Raw genomic sequence first — 18,335 nt, 5'->3', positions numbered from 1 at the left:
TTTACTATTGAAAAACCTAGTCTGATTGCAACTGTTTCGAGCCAAGCTATGCCCCGTCTTGGTTTCCTTAGTGGGGACTCCCAACCTTCTTTTAGTTGGAATTGACCCCATGACTTTCCAACTATGATACCTATTCCAAATGACGTTGATGCGTCTCCAACCCAACCTATGTTATTTATGGTTCTAGTTTTCATTAATCTTCTTCTAGGGATCTCTGTTAAGGCTTTAGACCATACATTCATGTCGTCGCGAACGTCTTTTGGCATTTTCCGCTTGGCCGACAGGTTGTGCCATTCCATCAGCCACCTAAAGTTGTTTGTCAGAAAGCATCTTAAGTGTGGGGCTATGTAAGCCACGTGATTTAACCTTCCGTTCATTTTCTGAACTTCCTTGTGCGAGAAGTCAATCTTCTTGAGGAATTCTTCTAACTGAACTAGTCTCTGTTCTAGTTTCCCTGGAGGAAGTTCGACGGTTCTGTTGGTTGTATTCCATAGGAATCCGATGTACTTCTGTTCATCGCTAAAGTGAGAAAATTTTGTTTCGTTTGTTTTGACTCCTAGACTTAAGCTGTAGCTGACTATCTCGTTCATGTGTGTTGGTTTGTCTTTCCTTTTGATGAGTAGATTATCATCTACCCATCTAAATGCTTCCTCTAAGTCGAATTCAGCTTTTATAAGTTCCTTCCAGGCGTCAGCTGGTCCGCCGAAGCTTCCGCAGCCGGCGACTCCTCCGAAAGAAATGAACATGTCTAGGTAAAGATGGCCATCGAAGTCGCATAGCAGGAGGAACGGCCATTGATCTGGTCTTGTCGGAATCTGTCTATAGGCCTTGAGCCAATCAAATAACGCTATCAATAGGTCGTGTTCCGAGTTTGCGATGAAGGTGTAAACCTTATAGAAATTGTCCCAGGTTGTTCTAAAATCTTCTTGATTGACGAAAGAATTTACGCTGGGTATCTTCGGGTTGTTTTTCGGAAAAGATAAATCGTTGATGGGTCGGAACGACCCGTCTCCATTTATTACCGCCCCCATGGGGCTTGAGCGGAAAAAGGGATAATGTTTTTGTACTTCGTCTTTTGTCAGAGGTCCTAGCATTCGTCCTGCTTTGACCTCTTCTTCCAGGTTTTCTTTTATTTTGTCTTTTGCTAAGAGTGCCGAATGGTGGTTCGGGGGGCAGAAATGACGCATCCCTTCTATGGTGTGTTTCGGGATTCCTTGGTCGAATCCTGATTTGAAGCCTTCCAATACAAATTCGTAAGCTGGCAATAGATCATGTTTCTCTAGCTCTTTCTTCCAGACTTCTACTATCATTTCGCATTTAGCTTCTACTGGCCATTTCCTCTCTATAGGTATCACTTCTGCTTTAGAGTTCTCTTTCTCGATTTTTCTTATATCTGCGCTGTCGTCTTCTTTTCTGCACACGTCGGGCCTCTCGAGTTGCTCTCGAGTATGCTCTATGGTATTTCTCCTACTCCGGATTTTTGGAACAAATAAGTGCATTACGCATATTAATTCCATTTGGTTTAGACATGCTCAACAATTTATGAAGGAGTGACAGTTAGAAGAGTGAAATTAGGAAGATTAAATAGTGTTTTGAAATGATGGGAAGTTACATTAGTGGTAGTGAGTTGGAGGTAGAAATTAGAATGTTACATAGTTCAACCGTTGTTGTTTAGTTCATATATAGTTTGTTAATACTGGCTTTACCAGTTCTTGTTATGATGGCAGCTTATCTGTGAATAACAATTCGGGAATGTGATAGAGTAGTGGCTTACGACTCTAGCTGTCCTTGTCTTCCTCCTCCACCTCTACCACCTCTCCATGATCCTCTATTCCCTCTAGATGGAAACTTTGTGCTATTCGAGGAGAAGTTTGATGCTGGGATGTTGGAGTTGGTAGTATTACTCGTCGATCCTTGGGTTTGGAAACCCATGTGGATGGTTGGAAGGGGGTTTTGTGGGAGTGCTTGAAAAGGCTGATACTGACTCGGTTGTAAATTGTTATGGTACGTTGAAGGGTTGTTTTGGTGATAAGGGTACTGTTGGTACTGGAGTGTTCTAGGGGGTCTTGGTGCTCGTCGACGGCCTCTAAAGTTGTGTTCTCTTGATCCGGAGGCTACAGGTTGAACATTCGTCGTACTGATCTGTTGTTGATGTTGGTTAGGGTACCCAATAGGCTGGCCAGTCTCGGGGTGTTTGAACTCTAGTCTACCTCCTTTGGCGTAAGGGTTCGCCTCCCCGCCGTTTGTTTCTCCGAAGTTGAGAGACTTGTCTTTGGCCTTTTCTTCGTATTTCTTCATAAAAGAACCTATGTCTTTGATTGGATGCTTGTCCTCTCTTTCTACAAAAACACTCTTCCGACAAAGAATGTCGTATCTTAAGGCTGTCATCCAACACTCGGTGGAACGTCTGAATGAAGACGGTGTGTCAGTTTTGGTCATTCTAGTTGTTCTCGAATGCTTTGTTTAGACTCTTACTTTACTTGTTTCACATTCTTAATGTGGTAGTTTATTCGTTCGGCTACTTCAGGGTGTTTATGCATAATTAAATAGCGTTTGAAAAGGCTTATGTTCTCTGTCCACTCGCCGTAGCTCATCTTATACTCTGACGGTGCATCTAGGCCTTTGTTCTTCGTTGTCTTTGATGATGAGGAGTGATGTTGACGGTCGTATTCTTTGCTATCTGCTAGTGCAAAGGATTGATCGAAGACCGTGAGTGGTATTGAGGAGTGAAGCTTCTTCATTTGTTCTCTTCGGAAGGGTTGTAGCTGAATCAAGTTGGAGTTGGGGATCACTCCGATTTCTACTTGAATTCCCTTACGTTTCTTCTTCTTTTTCGACGAAGGCCTGCTTTTGCTCTTTTCTTTCTTAGACTGGGATGTTGCTTTCCCTTTCTCGAGTTTGCTTAGCCTCTTTAACTCGTCCTTCGCTTCCTTAAGTTGCTTCTTGACTTTGGCTATTCGTTTTCGTTTCTTGTCTAAAAGAAATCATGGGTTTCGTCAGAATATGTTTTCTGCCTGATTGTCATGTAAAGACTATGTTAAGACGTCGGGGCAATATAGGTTAGGGATAGATGTGATTGAGAACGAGCCAACAGATTGGTTTCAACCTTTGATGGAACACTGTTACATCTTGATAGTTTCTAAAAGTGTGGAAACCATCGCCACTTGGGCACCTTTCATGGGTATGATTTGTGTTTGATACTCCATTGGAGATTTAGAGCTTTGCATTTTTGGACAGAAGGCTCTCTTCTCTCATTCGAGAGGCGCTCAAACTAGGGAGCTGAGATCTAAAATATCTTTGGAGTAGGTTACTCTGCGTTCAGATGTTATGGGATGATAGGAATCAGATGGAGAGTAGGATAGTGAGGTGAAGGAATATAAGGAAAAGAGGGAAAGGTTGTGTGCCGTTTCACGGATTTGTATGATAGGGAAGGAGAGGTCATTTGAAAGTTGGGTTAAGTTATGGAATATTTCTTGTACCTTTCTTCGATTTCCTATCTGAGCTATCTGATCCTGTGTCTGATTCCGAACCGCTTTCACTTTCGCTGCTCGAAGATGAGGTTGATTCCGAGTCTGAGGAGGTTTGGTCATTGTTCGAAGACCCTAAAGATGCTGACAAATTCTTGTGACTTGGTGAGTTCTCTGCTGAGGAGTCGTCGGGAGAAATCGATTTGTGTGTAACCTCTTCTTCTTTGCTTGACTCATTGTCTAAAAAGTCATCTTCTGGGTCGTCCCCGTCGGAAGAAGAATCTTTGTAATCTGACCTGGGAGCTCGTATCGGTCCGACCGGGTATGGAATTGGGACGTGACCTATGAAGTTCTTGCTAATTCTTGGTTCTGTTTCTAGAATCTGGTTTCGTAAACGATTTGCTGGATTTCTTGCTTCGTCGTCTTCGTCTGGTTGACTATCTTCGCTCTCATTCTCCTCTAGTAGATTTCTTTGGACTTCGTCTTGGAGCTTGCTCGTGGATTGTGCTGGTTGAGGTGTATACGTAGACTGTGTCTGTGGCTGTTCACTAGTCGTGATTCCCGACGTCGGTTCTATTGTATGTGGTACTTCTAGTCCTTGTATACGTCTGCTAGCCCTAATAGCTTTCGCTTTGGCAGCGTCGACCTTAGTCATTATTCTGCGATGAAGTATAGGGTGAAAACTACTGAGTGGAAACGTGGTTCCTTGTCTTTAAGGATCAAGACAAGGTAAGACCAAGACAAGGTAAGACGAAAGATTGGACAAGGTAAAACGAAAGATTGTGTAGTGTATGCTTTAGTGTAGATTTATTAGGTTGGAAATAGTTAAAAAGGAATTTTAAAAAAGGAATTTTAAAAGAAGAAATTTATCAATTAATCGAAATAAGGATTGTTTCGTATAGTAAAATGTGTTGAGGAAGTGTAGGAGAGAAAGGATTAGAAGTGAATTCAATGAGGTTACTGAAAGAAAGAGGAGCAATCCGAATCGCGGGTATATACCTTTCCAGGAATATTAACTTTGGGTGATACAGGAGTTTCTCTCACATACGTAAGTCCTGTTCTCTCTCCGGATTCGACCTTGATTTGGAATTCTCCTTTGGTCTTTTCTACTCACACGACGTTACTCTGACATGGACTTGTCTAGCATTTCGTCCCTCTTGCAAGAGGCGAAGAACTGTGCTGTGTTAGGGTTGATCACACCAAGACACCCTTAAAGACAGAAAACCTTGAGGTTGCAGAGCAGCCAAGGTATAAGATGAAGGCATGGTAAATATGAAATTCATGAATGTTACCTAGACAAGAGAAAAAGGAAGACTACCTGGAGCAGCCAGAAAATGAGATGAAGCAAAGCTGAAGAAAAAGCTCCTTTCCTATGCTGCTCCAGTATGTAGGGTTATATACATAGTGGAACTATCACATGACATACCTGTTGTCAACACACGTGTCACAGCGTGTCACGCAGGATGTAGTGAACCTTAGTCGCGCGGGACTTGTCATGGAAACCGCGAGTGACATCTTATTATCTCAACAATCGCTTCTCCAGAACCGGTTCTCCACAGAAAATAATCCATCCGACCGTTTCTCACCACTAAGAGCACGTGGGACAGAAGCAAGCACATGAGAAAAAGTTCTCGACGATTTGATTAACAAATGATGAATTGAAGGCGGGTTTGCAAAGTCCGCAAAGTCATGTTGATCGGCGAATTTGTCGATTGCCCAGCAACACAAGCAAGCCTTGGCTCAGGGTCATGGTCATGGATGGTTGAGGGCTCGCTTTCAGCTGACTGACAATTCTAACTTCCAACCCAAGCCAAGCAATATCACTAAGAGCGTGTGAAGGCTGAGTTAAAACGCTTCTCTTGATGACGTGCTGATGCTCTTGACTGTTTATGTACTGACCATACCCGCGCAAACCAGCGCAAACCTGTGACGGACATAACTTGGGGTAATGTGAAAGGTAACCTAGGATCGGTTCCCGCAGTTTAGACGAGAAAAGCTTTCGACGAGCTGTGAATCCAAACTGAATGCATAGTGAAGCGAGCCTTGAGGCAGAAAGATTGTGAAGCTGTACATAGAGTCCCAAAGTCTTCAAAACTGAATCACACAAATACTCGGGTCTCTTGACGAAAAACTGGAAATCAGATGCGATTGGAAGAATCGTGTTCTCAACTCAAGGGTGTAAATATAACATTTCGAGGCGGAGGCGAGGCAAGGGCTGAATTGAGCTTACACTTTGCGCATTTCTCGTTTATCATCCACCTGAACTTGAAACAAATTGAATGTACTTCACATAGTTTCAATGTGGCTTGGTGATCCGTGACTACGGGTGGAGCTTGAAAGAGCTTGAAGTACCTATGTATAAACCAGGTCTTTTAAATGAAGACCATGCCGAAAAAGGAGACCGGAGAAACGGACGGGGAAGGAGATACTTAGATTTTTCGACTCGTAAGCTTGGCAGTTGTAATTTCCGTTTGCTTGATCATTCGAATTGTTTGGTCTAGTCTGAGCGGAAATAAAGTTGTAAACCTATGTCGAACTATAATACAGCCAACTTCCTCCGTCCCGAGCTCATAGTCTCCACCAACGGATCAGGATGATTGCAGTCGGATGCTGAAAGGGTGTAGGCTAGGATTTGCTGGCTTGCACTCTTTATGCTCTATGTGACCATCATCAAGAGTCAAGACACAAAGCCGTCTTGGGTACTGTAGGTTATATGTAAACATACCAATCAATCTGTTGTTCACACACGGCATGTATGTTGAAATACAAACACCATTCACCATCACGCCAACACAGCCATCCAGTAGAATTTGCAATCGTGGGTGATTTTATTTGTCAATTGAATTGAACTGTTGAGATGATTGATTCAGTTGAATAGCAATGGACTGACTGAGAAGATATCCCAAATATTAAGCCAGTTTTAAGCCTCCAGTTAATTTTTCTTGCATGCGGTTCAAAGCTAACGAAATAATATCTTGAATCAGTTCTCAAAACTTTTTGAGTTTCTCATCAAGCTTTTTACTTCACTTCACCATCACTCTAAACTTTGAAGCCGATACATTGAAGGTAACTCCGATTTTTCAAGAGAGTAAGCATAATTATTTTATTTGAAGAGATTGATTGATTACTAATTTGATTTTGAGATTCCTTATGTAAGATTTAATTTTTTGATTTTTGATTTTTTAATTTCCAAATCTGAAGTTGATTGGTTGAAATTCTTATCAAGATCTTGATCGATTTTGATACTTTACGCTTCTTCTTTTTCAAAAAGTTAGTTTTACCACTCACCGAAGCTCACTTTCACTTTCACTCCCCTTTCTCCACTACTATCTCCACTCTGTACCACTTCACCTTTCCTTCTCCTTCTCCTCATTTCTTTTAAATCATTTCACATTTATCAGAACAAAGATCATTCAGTCGAACCTAGCCATCTACCCAATCCTCATCTTTTTTACAAACTAGATCTCATTCACACATTCACGATCAGAGTATATCTTGACCTGTATCCCTCATGGCCTCCAACTCTACCGATCCCAATGCCACTGGCAATAACAACTCTCGCTCTGGCGGTGGATTGGGTGCAGCGACATAGTTGAGCCAACTTCATCCCATCATTATCAAACAGCTCATCGTTAAATGATTCTCCGATCCTTCCCCCAGTTATGGAGCAGTTGCTGTGGTCGTCTTCGTAAGTCGGTTTTCAAAAAAGGGCCTCTTTCAAGCTGCTCGTTGATCGAGCTAACAGCATCTTCTTTCCTTCTCATAGGTACTCGTTGCTCTCACAATCGTCTCTCGAGTGCTTTACACTCGTAAGGGTAAAAGACTTGCAGCTCAGCAGTCAGCTGGTCAATCTTCCCGAGATGCGGAAGAGCGAGTGGCTATGGAACGCAGAGGTGAAGCAGTCGGTTTACCTACCTATCGTGAAAGTGAGTCTTCTCATCCGTTTCAGCCTATATCTTCTTAGCTTGTTTGCCAAACAAATTATATATGCAATCTTGTAGGTGTGCTTCCCACCAGTCGCAATCTTATCTTAGCATCAACTCCCATCGCCAGTTCACCCGCTCCTCCTCGCTCCGCTTCAGTCGACACGCTTCCTATCCCAACACTCCCTAACATCACGGTTTTACGTGCTTCCCTTTCGGAGCCTCAACTTTCACCTCCTGCCTATCGGATTCCCCCACCAAAGTATGAGGATGCTGCTGAGGACGCCGACCGCACAACTCAGATAGTGGGTCAGGCACTCGATGCTGAAGACCCTTCATTGCTGAACGTCATGAGTCAGAGACATGATTCGGTAGCCACTCTGGTCTTGCCGAATGTACAGGTAGTGGACGCCGATGAATCTGCTTCCTGTGGTCAGGTTAGCGTTTGTTGATAGATTTCTTGACTTCAGACCATGTCGTTGATAGCGGATCATCGTTTGATTACCTTTCATAGCTATCTCAGACCCAGCCCTCTTGTCAACCCGACCCAGCCACTCAATAACACCCGACTCTTCCCCTCGCACGACACATCCATTTTATAAATCAAAGAAGTTCCATCCCGATCTTCCCTTTACGAGCAGATATTTTCCCTGAGATTTCCTTTTCAATCATCACCTTACTCCTCTCAAATACGACGTCGATGTTCCGCAAAATCGGTCTATATCCTGTCATGTATCATCATCAACTTCCTTCTCAGCTTCTAGTGACATCTATCCTATTCACCAACTCGTGAAGAATCTCACCCAATCTCGCTTCACTCCTGCTGTTCTCTTAAATCATCAAAAATTCCAAAATCCCTGGACCTTCCGGGCGAATCTCGAAACGACCAGGTTATGGGCTTTTTCAGTCTCATCCTGTCGTATCTATCCTGTTTGTATGTTCATATGTATTGATGTGTTTTGTATTATGAGGATATGCATCCCTTTTCGACCTCCTCTTCTCGTCCTGGCGTTGCTTTTTCTCAATGAAGGATAAAAGCAGTGACAAGATTGGGTTTAAGAATGATTCTATTGCAAGGATATACGGACCCGCATTTTCAATTATTAACTATCGTCCTATCCTTTTTTTTTTCTTTTCTGAAGTTGATGACTTGTTATTTTGTTTTGTGAATATCTATTTAACTGAGTTTTGTTAATGAGATTTTCGTGGTTGTTAGTATAGTTTATTTTGTGTGTGTATGAGATTATATTAGTTGGGCTTCATACAAAGAAAGAAAACAAGACGGTTTTGTTGGCTTTGGCTTTTTGGACTTTGAGTGATTGCTTCTTTTAGTTGTTTACAAGCTTTTTTTTATCTCACGAAGTATGGTGAAGGTTATGATGAGGTATGAACAGAAATGATTTTTTTTATTAAACTCTGTAAGCCTTTGCCCCTCCAACTTGTGAGGGGCTACAATATCAACTACGGGTTAATATGACACTTATCTCGAGTACGTTGGTTGCTCGTCCATATCAACTTTCCTGCACTATCTTGGGTAGGACGTTGGCCTTCCCCTGGCTATTTTTTGTTGATTACCAATTTAGCTGTCAATGATTTTGATGTCATTGACACCATAATGATTGTATATTTAAAAATTAATTGCGACCTATGTGTTGGAAATTGGGATGCGCGACACGGAAAACAATTGTTTGTGACTGTACCGTGGTGTTTGGTTTGGAACAAGTAATGTTGACTTGGGCCCTCTGGAGTGAGCAGAGGAGGCTACATTTCAAAGCAGGTCTCCTCAAAAGGACGTAGACCGGACACCCTTTGAGATTTAATCAATCTTACACACCCAAAACAGTTGCCAACAAACACAAACAACTTACAAAAAACATGTATAAAGGAAACTATTTTTACATTGCTAAGATAAGCTACATATGTATGAAAAAAATGCATTCCCTGCAACCACATTCACATTGACAAAGACCTCTTTTACTCAATTAAAACGGAAACAAAACAACCCACACAAACAAGAATCAAACAGAAACAAAAAGGAAACTATATCCAAGATTTTTTTAGTGTATCAACTTAAATCTGGACTACAATAGGTGGCAATGTGTTTGATCTTTGGTTGAATACTTTTATTCCGGTGATCATGGTAAACAATAGGGCTCAGTGCTTTTCAGTACTTCTTTTTATACTTTTGGTCTGGTCTTACTCCAATCACATTGTGTTTTTTGGTTTGCATTGTTTGACGATTATGTAAATCAATGCTCATCAAAGGCAGTTAACTTCTTGTTCAATTAAACCGGTGTTGTTTCAAATACATATATGCCTGTCTTGTGTCTAATGTTCATCCCTTTCTTTCTAACTACAATCTTAACCACCAAATAGTGTGTTCTCAGTACTTTACATCTCTTGTATACAAATTTAGCACTAGGAACTGGACTCAAATGTACTTGATAGGATAAATAGCTTTAGAGTTAATCAAGAACAATTTGCAATGAAAGACTTCCACATATTTGGGAGATTTCTCTCCTCCTACCAAGTTTCTTGCTTCTGGTCCCTTTTCATGATTCTGGAACAAGCAAAAGTACTGCTTGCAGAGAGAGAATGGACCTACTGGTCCAATACCAACAGATTGTGAGGGTGGCATCAGCCTCCAGGTCCCTAGTAAAACTTAAATCTGGACTACAATATGGACCAATGCTTTTTGAACTGTGGTCATGGCAAACCATGAGGGATTCAATACTTTGTAGTATTTTCATTTGATACTTTTTGTCTCACATCATTTGGACAATGTTGTGAACTTGTGCTTTTTTCCTCACTGATGCCATGTAGCAGGAGACCTCTTCCATGAACAAGATATGTTTTTCAGATTTCAGATTCCCAGGCAAATACTTTCTCTAAATGATACATCAGAAATCTTTCATTTGCATTCTCAACAGAATATTTGCTTGGGGTTTCAGAATTACTACTCAATCAAATTGTTTTCCAAAATTACTGTTTGATCCAACTAGCACTTCTCCTTTGATGTCAAAAAAGGCACTGAAAGACCATATTGGGGAAATGTATGACATGTGTAGTGCTTTGATATTAATAATCGGTGCATCAGATATTTACATATTCACTCAGTTCTTCCTTTGTCCAGTGTGAGAATATTGCCTTTGGCAAAAATGTGGCCTATTGTCAATATTCTACAGCCATGCCATGCCATTCATTGCAGCAACTTTGTTCCTTTTCAACTATAGTGCTTATCCCTGAAAGTAAGGAAATGTAGAACGGGGTTGTGCCCCGTTTGACCCGGCCAAATTTCAAAACTTGATGTCCTTCTAATTTTCAACTTCATTGTTTATTTAATTTTTGTTATTCATTCAATGCCTCCCCCAACCAAACGTATGAAGGCTCAACGCCAATGTCGAAATGCAAATCCACTTATTCAGGAGTGTTCAGATTTAAAAGACAAGCCAGAAGAAAAACAACCAAATGATTTCGAGCCAACAAATCTCACTCCAATATTACCATCTAGCCCTCACACTGAAGTTGAAGTTTTCCCAGACCTTGAAGAAGATTCAATTCATTCAACTGAATCAACGGACGAGATCTATGAAGATGAAATGTCACTGGAAAATTCTTTCATAAATACTTCAACAGATCCAGTCATCAAATCCAAAGGGAGGCTCAAATGCATCAATAACAAGTGGGAGAGATTGAATGATGCTATTGAAGAAGCAGCTGATTATTACAATAGTAAAATGACTCAAACTTCAAATCATAAACTTACTGAGCTTGCTGATCTACGAGAATTCAACAACAGAAGAAAAGAATTGAATTTGATCAACCCTCGGCCTTCGAGCATGCAGGCTTCACGCAAGGTGGCCCAGACAGCTCTCCGCCGACAGAAAGGGGTTCGGACTGGTCTTGAAGTTGGAAAAAGTCACGGCGAGCGGATAAGAAAACAAGCAGCTCATGTCATCTTGCACAAGCGCTTACCAATACGCAAGTGTGGGGCATTCTCCAGGCATTCTTCTGTGCTGGACAATCCGGAGATAGTAAAGATGATTGATGCATGGACAGCAACTCATAAAGTTAGCAAGGTACTCAAGCTACTTCTTCTGATTACATATGAGTTGTACACTTATCCTCTGTTTTGCTCAACTTCTCAGGTTACACCTCGACTCCTTTGTCAATACGTCAATACAAAGATTCTACCAAAATTTGAACAATATCAGGACACTATTTCAGAAGTGACAGCAAGCAGATGGATGCATAGACTGACTTTCAATTTTAAACCCGTATCTAAAGGTCTCTACTATGATGGACATGAAAGAGCAGATGTTGTATTATATTGTCAAGAATATGATGAAAGAATCAATCAATACATCAAATGCGAAGTCACTTACATTGGCAACAACAAGGACCAGATTGTTTGTCCAACACTTGAAGGGTCAACTTGAGAGCTTGTGCGTGTATATCAAGATGAATGTACACTTCACACAGGTGAAGAGAATTCAAAGGTGTGGTTATCAGAAAAGGACTGCACTATTAAAACAAAAGCGAAGGCAAGCTGATCCATCAGTCTGACTTCATCAAGAAGAAACACGGACGACTTTGTCTGCCACCATATATGCAATCAACCATCCCACATAGAGATGCAGCTATTGTCACATATCCCGGTGTCAACGGCGATTTGTGGTGGAACTGTACTCAGCCAACGACGAAACCGCGCCACCATAGATAGTGGAAGCACTGCGGAAGCGCTGCGGGACTTCCACTAAAAATAGGGGGTGTGGCCTTAGTGGATGGTGCACAGCCCTATCTGGAAACTGAAATTTCCTGTAGTGGGTTATGTGCAGCGCTCGAGCTTGTATGTAGCATGTCCACATGTATAGTGGCACACATAGCAAGCGCTATGACCTGTATATACCCATACCCTTTACGCCCCAAACATGTATTGGTCCATGCCCTGCGCCCCTCCCTTTCTTTTCAAGATTACACCCATTCAACACCTCATTTGACTACCCTTGCCCCCACTTCTATCTCAATCTCACCATATTCGACCACTCTCACCCCCACTTCTATCTCAATCTCACCTCTCTTCATTGTCCACCAATTGACTGTCAATCTGTCAGAGCAGGGATGGTTACAATTCAGAACGTGAACCTTGAATCTAAGAACACCAATCCCACGAGTGATAACTCACCTTCTGTCAGAGCAGGGATGGTTACGATTCAGAACGTGAACCTTGAATCTAAGAACACCAATCCCACGAGTGATAACTCACCTTCATCCAAGAATAAGTGAGAATAACTTGGATCAGTTTTGATTTCTTTAACAACAACAATTGATAAAAACTCTAAATAGAAAGTTATGAAAAACAACAACATTGATTGAATGACTTACCTGTCAGAGCAGGGATGGTTACGATTCAGAACGTGAACCTTGAATCTAAGAACACCAATCCCACGAGTGATAACTCACCTTCATCCAAGAATAAGTGAGAATAACTTGGATGAGGAGAGAATCTTACTCGCTGCTCTTCCAGGTATTAAATGAAATACAGTTTGAACTAATTAGGTTTGAAATGAGTACACACAGTATGAATAAAACACATGACATGAACGTGAAACATGAAAACATAAATGTAATGAAATACTCTTAAGTAAAGTTTCATATCTGTGACATCTATAACGTAAGCTTTACTTCAACATCCCCCCTATTTCAGCATCATTTATCTATCATATGATTGAGTTCCAGAGCATGATTAAGAGCCTGCGGACCTAAAGGTTTTGTTAAGTGATCTGCCAGCATTTCCTCAGTTGGTATATGATGAATAATTAACATGTTTGATTCTATAAGATCTCTAATATAATGAAAACGTCTATCTATATGTTTTGATTTAGCCTTTATACCATCACCAGTAGCAGTAAATATAGCAGATGTGTTGTCGATGTAAAATGGTGTAGGTTCTTCCAGTTGGTGCATAATGTCAAAATAAAAGGATCACACCCATGACATGTGTTTGGCGCATTTGGTTGTGGCTAGATACTCAGCTTCCGAAGTCGATAAGGCTACAACACTCTGACGTTGAGATTTCCAGCTTACCGCTCCATCTGCCACCGTTACCACATAGCCCGTCACTGACTTTCAGGTAAAAGGACATTGTGAGAAATCTGAGTCTGAAAATGCTTGAGGTTCTTGAATCCCCCCAGAGTAAGTAATTGAAATATCTTGAGTTCCCCGCAAATACCGCAATACGTGCTTTGCAGCGGTCCAATGAGCTACTGTCCACGCTGAATTGTATCTAGAAAGTTGAGATACAGCATAAGATATATCTGGTCTTGTACAAGTCGCTATCCACTGCAAACAACCCACTAATTCTTGATACGGGATGTTCTTGGCCTCCTTGATTTTGTCATTTGTTCCTGGTGATAGGATGAGCTTTTGAGGGAGAGGTGTCTTTGCTGGCGTACAATTTACCATTGTGAAACGTTCCAAGATTGCCTCAATATAATGAGATTGAGAAATTTTCACTACTGAATTGTCCGATGATATGTCCAGCTTGATTCCAAGATAAAGTGTAGGCCTTTCAGTCCATTTGAGCTTGTACTTGGAATCAATGAATGATTTGAATTTGTTAAACAATTCATCGCTGTCGCAGAATACCAGAGAGTCGTCCACATGAAGATGTAGGATGAGTAGACCGAGAGTTGATTTGAGTACATATACTGCAGTGTCAGAGCTAACCGAGTGTAATTGGAAACATGCTGCTGTAGCTCCAAAATGCTGTTGCCACCTACGCGCTGCTTGTTTGGTCCCGTAGAGAGATTTGATAAGTTGCCAAACACGATGACGAAGAATGGGGTGTTCGAAACCCTTGACTTGTATAGCGTAGACTAAGTCCTTCATGTTGCCATTGAGAAATGCGGTCACTATGTCAAACTGTCGCACTTTCATTTGTCTTCTATGTGATGATTTGATAGTTGAGAGAGCTAGGAGAATTCGTAATGAGTCTAGTTTTCCTACCGAAGCATAAGTGTCATCATAGTCCAAACCCTTCACCTGATGATTTCCGAGAACCACCCATCGTGCCTTGAAACGGACTACTCGATTATGTTCGTCACGTTTCTTGTTGAATATCCACATCCCCCCGAGGACGCTCGCCCCTGGCGGAGGATCAACCAGCTTACCGACACCATGTTCAGTTAGTGAGTCAAATTCTTGTTGCATAGCCTGAACCCATGCCTGCTTATCCGGTCCCGCCATGGCTTGAGCAAACGTCGGACTATCAGGATCAGATCCGTTAGTTGCAGTAAAACCATAATGATTAGGGATGATGGTCCGATTACGAGTGATAAGCATCAGAGGGGAAGACATGGCTACATTGGATTGTGAAGGAAAACCATAACGTTCCGGAGGGCGACGACTTCTAGATGATATTCTAATTGGAGGTGAGACTTCCGGCGCCTTGGTAGGTGGATTCACAGATGTTTGACTTGGTATGATTGGGACTACCGTGCTGACAGGAGCTTGATTTGTGGGTGGATCCGCCTGAACCTGTACTGTCGGACTCAGAGACTTGGGTGATTGTCGTCCAACTGCAGGTATTGACGGACTCAATGACAGAGAAGATGATTTGTTTGAGTTCGCTACCGAAGGTGTGGGGGAAACTTGAGGAACGGTGGCCGTGACTGGCTGAAGGTTGTCAGATAGGTCTGAAGTTCTGCTAATAGATGAGGCAGAGGAGTGTGAAGATGGAGGTGATGTATGTGATGAATCTCGTATCTTCGTGTCTTTGACAGGCGGAGGTCTTCGTTGTCTAACTGTTACGTTTGGATGTAATACAGGCTGAACAATGACATCAGGACGTGGAGCATGAATTGACTGGCTCAGAGGAATCGGAGTGGTCGGATGGTAGGGTGAAGGCGGTGGAGAGGTCTCCAACTCAGGAGTATGAGCTGTTGGAGTGACTGGTTCAGATGATGGATTGTGTTTATCCGATGGCGAAGATGGTTGTTCCGCTGGTTTGATCGGTTTTGGATTTGAAACAACATCTTCTTGATTGTTGTCCGATACCTTACTCTGACTACTTCAAACCGAGTCATCAGTATATTCAGGTAAAATGAGCTCGTTTGAAACATCAGGTGAGAGCGATGGATGAAGAGCCGGGAAAACATCTTCTCGATAGACAAAATCCCCTGTTACCAACACCTTGCCGGTTGCTTTGTCCAGAAGGCGTGCTGCCCTGGCACCTTCCTCCAAACCGAGAAAAATGAATCGCCGAGCAACCGGTGCAACCTTGGACTTCTTGCTGCGATCAATAGCAAAACATAGCGAACCAAACGGTTTCAGACGATCATAATCGAAAGGATGTACATGACCTGGGAGCATAGATTCGAATACTTCTAACGGGGTCTGATGTTTTATTGCCGCAGATGGAGAACAGTTGATTTGGATGCATGAGTACTTCGCCAATTCCCCCCATAGATAGAGAGGAAGACCCGATTGAATCAGTTGTGATCTCATTTTGCTTAAGAGGGTAAGATTATAACGTTCTGAAACAGAATCCGCCATCGGCCTGTTCGCAGGACCTCTCTCAATCTCGATGCCTTCCTGCTTGAGGTAATCGAGAAATTTGTTTGAGGAGTATTCTCCTCCACGATCAGATTTTAATTTCAGAATCTTACAACCGCATTTGTTCTCAATTAATGCTTTGTAATGTTTGAAATTCTCAAAAGTTTGGTCCTTCGATCTCAACAAGTAAATGACACTGTATTGAGTATGATCATTGATGAATGTGAGGATGTATTTCAGTCCGGTTTTGGTAGGAGGTGATATAGGACCAATTAGGTCACTATGTACAAGATTAAGAATGCCAGGTGATCGATAAAAGGAATTTGTAGCCGGAGCTTGTTTGAGTTTACCCATGGCACAAGAGTCACAAGGAAGAAAATTCTTTCGAGAAAGGGATATTAATTTGGTTCGTTGAAGAAAGGAAATGACGGCCTCAGGATGGAGATGACCAAGGCGCCTATGCTACAGTGACGCAAGCTTCTCAGGATCAGAGTACGTGAAAAACGCTGAGGAATGGTTTGGAGTTAAGTTTGGCGCCCATAGTCGGTTAGTACTTGTGTTGCGTTTCATTTGAAGTACTTCCTTTCCTGATTGGTCCGTGATGATGCCTAAGTTTTTGTTAAACGAAGCATTGTATCCATCATCGCATAGGCGTCCAATAGAAATAAGGTTACCAGTTAACTCAGGAGAGTATAAGACATCACGAAGTATGAGGGATCCGAACCTAATAGTGCCCTTATGACTGGCCCAAATGGCACCGTCTTGAGAGGCTACTCCAATGCGAGTCGGTCGGGTGTGATGTAGATCTGAGAATAAAGATTTGTCAGAGAACATATGACTCGTAGCTCCGGTATCACAGATTATTGGCGCACCCGCCGAGACCGTTGCCGCAAACACCGACTCCCAGTACGATACGTCCTCATCAGCCTCAGGGATGGATTGGGTGAGTTGTGCCGAAGTAGACGTGGTAGCGTGGTTGGAGGAGGAAGCTGATTTGTTCTTCTCATACTCTAGGAAAGCTCGAAATTTCCGAGTTCGACAGTTCTCATCAGTGTGACCTTGATGACCCAGAGAACACTTCAGAGATGTGTTGGTGTTGATTTGTCGGTCAGGCTTCTTCCCGGTTCGTGACTTGTTGTACGGGCAAGTTGCAGATAGAGCCGTATCAGAAGCATTGGTATTGGATGTACGAGTAGCTTCTATTTTGAGCAGAGAATACAAACGCGCAAGAGTGAGGGTTGCAAAGTTGGATAAAAGACTTTGGACAAGGGGAGTAAAATCTGAAGGAAGTGATTTAATCAGGATGATAGTTATGAACGGTTCAGAAATTTTAAAATCAGGGGTAGATGATAAGTTGCTAAGCAGGTCGTTGTGAATCTTCCTAAAACGAGCAATGTGATCGGATAGGTTATCATCGGGATTCATTCTGAGCGTCATGAGATCTGAAAATAAATGAGCAGTCGAGAGGCCTCCTGCATCGTCGTGATGAGTACATAACACTTTGAATGCTTCTCTAGGTGAGGAACAAGAACGAATCACTTGGAAGTTTTCAGAATCTATCGTTGAATGTATTGCATTGAAAGCACGAAGAGAATTTGTTTCATAATCTTCCAATTCAGTTGGATCAGTAGGAGCTGTCAGATCATGAAGGATGTATTTCGAGAGTCTTTGTGCTCCTAAAGCTGTAGTGATACGTAACTTCCAGTCATTGAATGTACCAGTCGAGAGCTTGACTATATTAGAGTAAGTGTTTAATGTGTACTCCTTTTGATCGGAGAGATTAGATGACATTTTGAGTTTTGATTCAATTGTTGGGAAAGGAATTGAGTTTTTCAAAGGTTGAGTATTACTCGGGAATTGGGTGCTAGATTCTCCAGGTTTGTGTTCTGAAGTGGCGTCGGCAGGGTTCATCTATTTGACGCCGAATGAGATTATCACGGTTGAGAAAGTGTAATTAGATTACCTTGGTTCAGGTTCTGAACTGAGAGAATATGATAGAATGATTACCGCAGCTGGTATTGCGCTGGGCTCATAACCTGTCAATCTGTCAGAGCAGGGATGGTTACGATTCAGAACGTGAACCTTGAATCTAAGAACACCAATCCCACGAGTGATAACTCACCTTCTGTCAGAGCAGGGATGGTTACGATTCAGAAAGTGAACCTTGAATCTAAGAACACCAATCCCACGAGTGATAACTCACCTTCATCCAAGAATAAGTGAGAATAACTTGGATCAGTTTTGATTTCTTTAACAACAACAATTGATAAAAACTCTAAATAGAAAGTTATGAAAAACAACAACATTGATTGAATGACTTACCTGTCAGAGCAGGGATGGTTACGATTCAGAACGTGAACCTTGAATCTAAGAACACCAATCCCACGAG

General features: G+C 42.0%; 2 protein-coding genes across 2 annotated transcripts; one reads left to right on the top strand and one right to left on the bottom strand.

Moving 5' to 3' along the window:
• Window positions 1-1,482: 1,482 nt before the first annotated feature.
• Window positions 1,483-4,467, bottom strand: MELLADRAFT_75364 (uncharacterized protein; the record flags this gene model as incomplete). The annotated part of the gene is made up of 3 exons (XM_007413479.1): window positions 1,483-2,407; window positions 2,476-2,974; window positions 3,480-4,467. The coding sequence occupies 3 exons, from the start codon at window positions 4,120-4,122 to the stop codon at window positions 1,771-1,773; spliced, it is 1,779 nt and encodes a 592-aa protein (XP_007413541.1).
• A 2,199-nt stretch (window positions 4,468-6,666) lies between these two features.
• MELLADRAFT_78645 (uncharacterized protein) lies at window positions 6,667-8,801 on the top strand (the record flags this gene model as incomplete). The annotated part of the gene is made up of 5 exons (XM_007413570.1): window positions 6,667-7,058; window positions 7,128-7,155; window positions 7,234-7,393; window positions 7,469-7,827; window positions 7,905-8,801. The coding sequence occupies 5 exons, from the start codon at window positions 6,979-6,981 to the stop codon at window positions 7,950-7,952; spliced, it is 675 nt and encodes a 224-aa protein (XP_007413632.1).
• Between the last annotated feature and the right edge of the window lie 9,534 nt (window positions 8,802-18,335).

This window comes from Melampsora larici-populina (assembly GCF_000204055.1).
Source record: "Melampsora larici-populina 98AG31 unplaced genomic scaffold MELLAscaffold_37, whole genome shotgun sequence".
Taxonomy (NCBI): domain Eukaryota; kingdom Fungi; phylum Basidiomycota; class Pucciniomycetes; order Pucciniales; family Melampsoraceae; genus Melampsora; species Melampsora laricis-populina.
The sequence above is the reverse complement of the archived record's forward strand: the minus strand, read 5'-3'. Positions and strand labels throughout refer to the sequence as shown.